Raw genomic sequence first — 6,648 nt, forward strand, 5'->3', positions numbered from 1 at the left:
CCGTATCCGTATCCGAGGAAATATCCGTAACCGTATCCGTTAGGATACGGATATGGTTACTCAAATCTATAACCGATAGGATATGGTAACGGATATGGTTTTGTAGTGAAATATCCGTATCCGTATCCGAAAATATCCGAATACATATTAGTCATACTCTTATGATAGTTTCGATTCTTAGATTATGGATTTGTGGTTAATTTTGATGATCAAGATGTCTAATCTTAGCTTTTCAATCATAATGAACATATTAACGAACTCTTTTTGTATCATATGACTATATTTTTCTGAATACTATCTAGTTTTCTCATATCCTTTTTGTATCCGCATGTATATCCGTTTATATATCCGCAACTATATCCGTAACCGTATCCGATTTTGGCGGATATGGATATGTATTTTTCTTACCGACGTATATCCGTATCCGTATCTGTATCCGAGATGGGTAAGCGGATATGGATATGGTAAGTGCCATATCCGAGCCGTATCTGCTCCGTTAACACCCCTAATAGCGGAGCTCTAATTTAAAAAACACATATGTTTGGGGACCCCATAGCAATTTCAAAAACGTAAGGGCTAATTTTATAAAAAAAAAATTTAAGGGACCAAATATCGTAAGACAATTGATGACTCCTGTGCTATCCCTCCTCTCTTCGCCACGTGTCACTTCTCAATACCAAGTTATCCTCCCGCACACCGTTCGAAAACACAAACCACCCACTCCCCGTCTTCTCTCTCTCTCTCTCTCTCTCGTCTCGTTAAATGGCCTCCTCCATCATTCGTGTCACGGTGCGCCTCACGACCCTCCCCTCCCTCCGCGCCCCTCGACCCCCTCCGCCGCCGCCCCGTCTCCTCCGCCCCCAAAGCCCGCTTTGCCGCTCGGCGCTCCGAATCCGCCTCCGTCCTCCAGCTCCAACGCCCTCTTGGTATAATCTAAACCCAACTCATTTCCTTCTCCCTACTTCTCCAAAGAAAATGGTAAATTGTGGAAACCCCCACCCTAAAGTTTTATAAGATGACATCATATAAATATAATCTGTCGGTTATATACCCTCTTGTATGGAAGTATAGAATCTTCTGTCACATTAGACACCTGAAAAGTTCTATAGTAGGCCCCTAAACCTTCAAATTTCTAGTTTACGCCAAAAACCCATTTAAGTTGGATTTTGGCCATAATTGTTTCCGCAGTATGGTTGACTCGTGAAGTTAATATACTTGGGGTGTTATTTAGAAATATGACGACTTGGGGTTCTGATATAAAAAAATTAGAAATAAGTTACGGTAAAAATCTATTTATATTGAGTGCTATTTGGAAGAACTTAATGGATTTGGGATGTAAGTTAGAAATATGAATACCTGGGGGCCTAATATACAATTTAGAAAGAATTTTGGGTCTATTATGGCAATAACACAAGCACATATATGATTATAGGGAAATTTGCTTCTAGGCCCCAAATTTGAACTTTTAATGTGCCCCAACCCCTCCTATTTTTTTAATGTGCTTTAGCCCTTTTTTTGAAAAAAATATGCCCAAGGCCCCTCCATCATGATTCCAACTCATGCCAGCAGTTGATTAGACATGCCAGCTCATGATTAGATATGTCAGCTGGCTTAAATCCCAAATTTACCCTCCTCTTTCTCATGTCAGCGGATGTTAACTCTTACAGCTAACATGTTAACTCTTACGGCTAACATGTTAACTCTTACTAATGTGCCCACGCGAAGTTCCTCGGGACGGCGCAAGCGGCGGAACAGGGAAGGGGACAGAGGGGGACTAGAGGAGGAGAAGGGAGATGTAGGGGGAGGTGCAGCGGGGTCATGGAGCTTGGAGAGGGTGAGGGAGGCGGCGGGGGAGAGGCGCAGAGGGATGTGCACGCGGAGTGAGGTAGGGGTGGGGAGGAGGGGAGGAGTGGCGGGAGGGGAGGCGAAGGCGGTGCGGCTAGCGGAGGTGGGGAGGCTGTCGCGTGAAGGGGGGAGCGGGAGGGAGGCGGTGTGGCGTAGGCGAGTGGTGTTGGGGAAGGGGGGGGGAGGAGGCGGCGTGAGGGAGAGGAAGGGAGGCGGCATGCGGCGGCGATGGGGGAGGGAGGCGGCGTGCTGTGGGAGCGGGAGAGGCGGCGTGGGGGAGGGATGGGGGCTGGAAGGGGGGAGGGAGGGTTAGGGAGGGGGGGGGAAGGGGCAAAAGGGGACCGGCAAAGGAGGAGGAGGATGGAGGTGAAGGGAGGGCAAAATCGGGATTTTGGACTGGAAGGGCCTGGACGTAATTTTTTAAAAAGGAGGGGCTGCAGCATATTAGGGAAAGTAAGGGGGGCTACAGCACAATGGAAATTGAGTTTTGGGGTCTTGAAGCAATTTTTCCATGATTATAATAGGAAAATTGATATGGAAATTGGTGATTACTAGAAATTGAAAATGAGGAGGATAAAGTGTCACCTTTAAAACCTCATGGGATCTTCTGTCAGTCTTGCAAATCTCAGGCAAAGTTTATGTAATTTACCCCCCTAAAAAACTCATTAATACCTTCAGTAGTACATATTGCAAGGTGGCAAGTGGCAGCAAACGTATAGAGAGCATTCTGCAATTTAAAAATAAATTGAATTAAATGAATTTGAATTGAGCAGCGGAGTACATGAGATTACCAGTGAGCCAGTACTCGGTGCTCGATGCTCAGCGGATCGAGCGCATTGACGAGAACACTTTCAGGTGTTATGTTTACCAAATCAAGTTCTTAGGATTTGAGGTGTGTCCAGTTCTGGTGGTCAGAGTTGAGCAGGAGCCTTTTGGGTGCTGTATTAGCCTTTTATCTTGCAAGGTATGATATGGTATCAATTTAGTAAATTTGTCAACTGTCTGTTTTTTCAGAATTAATTTGAATTTTTTTGGATATTTTTATTGATTGTTTGAGGATAGCTGGAGGGGTCACCGCTGGTGGAAGCACAAAATGAGAAATTCTCTGGTATTGTCTACTTGGCACTGATTTTAATTTATAAATTTTGTGCTTTGGATTAATGCCTATTTTGTAATTCCTAAAATAGTTACTGTGATGCTTTCATTTTTATAATTTGAGGGATGTGTATTACTGGTTTTTTGTAATTATATGAAAATGCGTGATGCCATATCAAGAGAGATAATCGACTCAAAAAAATCTTGAGAGGCACAATGTAGCTTCTCCAAGAGAAACAAGGAAGAAGCCTTGATTTTTAACCAGCAACCAAAATTGACCGAAAGAGGCACAATGTTGCTCCTCAAAAAATTCTTGAGAGGCACAATGTTGTCCTCAAGAGGAAAAAAAGGAAGGAGCCTCGATTTTTAACCAACAACTAAAATTGACAAAAAGAGAGGCACACCGAAAGCCCTCGAAAATTCTAGAGTAGAAAACATCTCCCGTTCTAAGCAAATAATAGGAGACCTCAGAAAATTTCCAACTGCAGAGGTCAGTAGTGGGTCTTGTATAAGTGATGTAATAAGAGGGCAGGAGAAAGAAAAACAGATCTTCTACTCATTGTAATCGTTTGAAAATACTAGAAGGCAAGGACTAGAAAACATCTAACTTTTACTCACTTTTGCATCTGTAATCGAGACCACTGGAGTGATTAATCTCTCACCTGGCATCATTCATCAAAACTTGTCGTATATCCTATATTTTATGGGGGCCAACAGAAATCTGATTGCATGAAAATGGCCGATCTTGTGACAGTGCTATGCTATATAGTATTAGCCTGTTTCTTTTAGTCCCTGTGCTCTGGAATTGTTTAGACATGAGACATTTCAAGTCTCGAACTGAGGGGTTCATCACAAGTACTTAACTGTGAAATGGATTTGCGTAAAAACGACTGAAGGTGCATTAATACATTCTGTTGGGTTATGTTGAGGGGTTTATAAGTGGCATGTGTATCACAGTCCATAAGCTGGTGAGTATCCAGAAATTCAACTTGTGCTGTTTGCAGTTCTGTGACATAGGATGTCAGTTTTGTATGCGACCTATTTAAAATAATTATTTACGAAATTTTTTGACGTAGCTCAGGAATGGTAAAGGATTTGTTATGGATTGCGGGTCTGTGACAAGTCGTAGGTTCAAGGCCACAGTCTTTGTTTCTAAATGAGGCAATATAATGGAAACATAAATACTCGGAAGTTAGTGGAATACTAGTGGAGTATTTCTAAGACAATTTACTGTGGGAAAAGTGATAATTGCGGATTGACCTTCTACACTATCACCGAATTGCAGATAAAACCCCTGTACTAGTGCCCAACTGCCGATAGACCTCCTGAGAGAATCTTTTTGACTCTTTTACCCTCAGGAGGTCTATTTGTCGGAAAAAATTTCTTCCTCTGAGGGTAAAATAGTCAAAAATTTTACAAATGGGGTCCGTCTGCAAGAATAGAACTACAAGGGGTCTGTCCGCAATTGGGGAAAACTACAGGTTATGACTGCTATTTGTATATTCTGTATGCTGGTTAGTTGTTATAATATTGTGTTTACTGTTTACTAAATCATGAAATTTTATTCGCCTATTTATTTAAGGATAATGGTCTCAGCAGGGAGAAGATGAGACCATAACTTGTTTGGGAATGTTAATACTAATTAAGTTCAATTTGTTTTCCATATGCTGCCAAGAAATTTAATTTCTGCATTTTAATTGGACTATATAATGCCTTTTCAGGAGTCCTTTGACATTGATTTGGTGTCGGAAATGCAGCTTCGATGGTGAATAGAATTTCCTGCAGTAATGGCTTGAACAACTCAGGATTGCAGAAGCTCACATCAGATACGACTATTGAGGTATTTTTGTTTAGTGCACCATGATTGTTGCTTTATCTTTGATCAGGATCTCTACCTTATTTTCTTACCCTTTTTTTCTATAATTTCAGGTTAATATAGACATACCTTTCGCATTTCGAATAATACCAGTGGAAGCGATTGAATCAACTGGTAACCAGGTCCTTGAGCAGCTACTGAGATCGATGCTTCCACGATTTTTGAATCAGGTAAGTCTCCGTGCAATAAATTTAGCACAGATACTTCAGTGTTTTGATGCTTTCTGCGTGAACATCATGCAGCCAACAAATGAAAGGTTCATTTCAATTTTAGTAAAACAAGGAAAAGTTACACGTGATTAGATACGCAAAGCTTTAACTTTCTGCAACGTGGTATGAAATTAGGAAAAAAAGAACAAATAGATAATAATTCAAAATTTGAGAAAATGGGACATACTTTTTTATGGCATGTCAATTACCCACATAACCAAATTACGCACAGCTATAGTGCAACAGTTAACATTGGTTTTTTGCTAGGCATGTCTTTTTTCCCATTTCGGTCTAGATTCTGCTGAAATAATAGACTGGCTTATCAGGATTGTTATCATCACATGGATTCACTAGAATGCTGATTGTGCCAAACACCTTAGAAATTGAAAGTTCGACGCGTCCCTATTTGCTCTTGTAACCACAAATCAGAAGGTTTGTAGACATCTTTATGACGCTCCAAATGCCTCTCGGTGTTCCTAGGGACATGTGAATTCGGCTTCTCCTCTGAGCTTCATCAACGAGGAGAAGTCTCGTCTTCCCTGTCGAATTGGTAGTAGTCTAGAATTGGTAGTAGTCTGACTCAAATTACTTACTCGGCCTAAGAAACATTGCGACAAAAATCGTGGGGCCTGCGACAAAGATTTTGCCTTAATTCACTGTAATTCAATCCCTCTGCGACTTACAAGGAGATGGAGGGGTCTAATGTTAAAATGACAAACACACTTCCTCTTCCTCGTTCTCTTGAACGCCTCTTCTTTGTTTTGTTTTACATAGTTGTTGGCATCACACTTGGTGATTCTTTGGACATGTCAAACGCTGCTATATCTTGAACGTTAAATAAAAGGTGGGAATTATACTTTTACATTTGATAATTCACCCCAGTTTTGTTTCCTTTTTTTTCTCCTTGTTTTTAAAGGAAGACTGTAACTCAATCTTGAAAGCGGGACCTTCTTAACTAAATCCGACCCCTTAAATAAAAGGTGGGAATTATACGTTAAAAACCCTTCTTTCTTCTGAACATTGGAGTTTTTTCCATCATTCCCCTGTCATTGATATCCATAAATAATTTTTTTGAACGTTGGAGTTTTTCCATCATTCCCCTGTCATTAATATCCATAAATAAATGATGAAATTACAAAAATGTTTTTTTTCTCAACATTGGAGTTTCTCCATCATTCCCCCGACATTGATATCCATAAATGATGAAATCACAAGAATGCGCGCTGCTTGAAATATAACCCCAAAAATGAAAAAGAAGGACAAAGGGGTAAAATTCTTAATAAACTGAGGGATTTTTAATTCATCCTCTGTTGTCACATGCTTGACACGTGACTCGTCAAAAGTTCACGGTGAGACAAGTTCGGGGGTTAAGTGGAACAAACAAAGTTGAAGTTGATGGAACTTTACGTGCAAACCCCCAGAGTTCAGGGGGTCTACATGAAATTCACCCATTATTTTATTCAGCTATCCGACTTGATTAAAGGCTTCGCGAATTTTGATGTTTTCGCTACAAAATCCTGTTTAATTACGGAACTGACCGTTACGGTTCTTGATCGCAGCTTGTGAAGGACTACAAGGCCTGGGCTTCAGGAGACGCATCGAGGCAGCCGCTGGGAACGGGTG

The 6,648-nt window shown here is 41.1% G+C and overlaps 1 protein-coding gene across 1 annotated transcript in view; it reads left to right on the top strand.

Moving 5' to 3' along the window:
• Positions 839-6,648, top strand: part of LOC109839370 (uncharacterized protein SYNPCC7002_A1590) — a 7,657-nt gene continuing 1,847 nt past the window's right edge. The window contains exons 1-6 of the mRNA XM_020407798.1: positions 839-926; positions 2,619-2,809; positions 2,908-2,953; positions 4,698-4,780; positions 4,870-4,986; positions 6,585-6,645. Coding sequence (XP_020263387.1) covers positions 2,627-2,809; positions 2,908-2,953; positions 4,698-4,780; positions 4,870-4,986; positions 6,585-6,645 — 490 coding nt within the window. The 5' untranslated portion in view covers positions 839-926; positions 2,619-2,626. The remainder of the gene's footprint in view (positions 927-2,618; positions 2,810-2,907; positions 2,954-4,697; positions 4,781-4,869; positions 4,987-6,584; positions 6,646-6,648) is intronic.

The sequence above is a fragment of the Asparagus officinalis genome, chromosome 4 (genome assembly GCF_001876935.1).
Source record: "Asparagus officinalis chromosome 4, Aspof.V1, whole genome shotgun sequence".
Lineage (NCBI taxonomy): Eukaryota > Viridiplantae > Streptophyta > Magnoliopsida > Asparagales > Asparagaceae > Asparagus > Asparagus officinalis.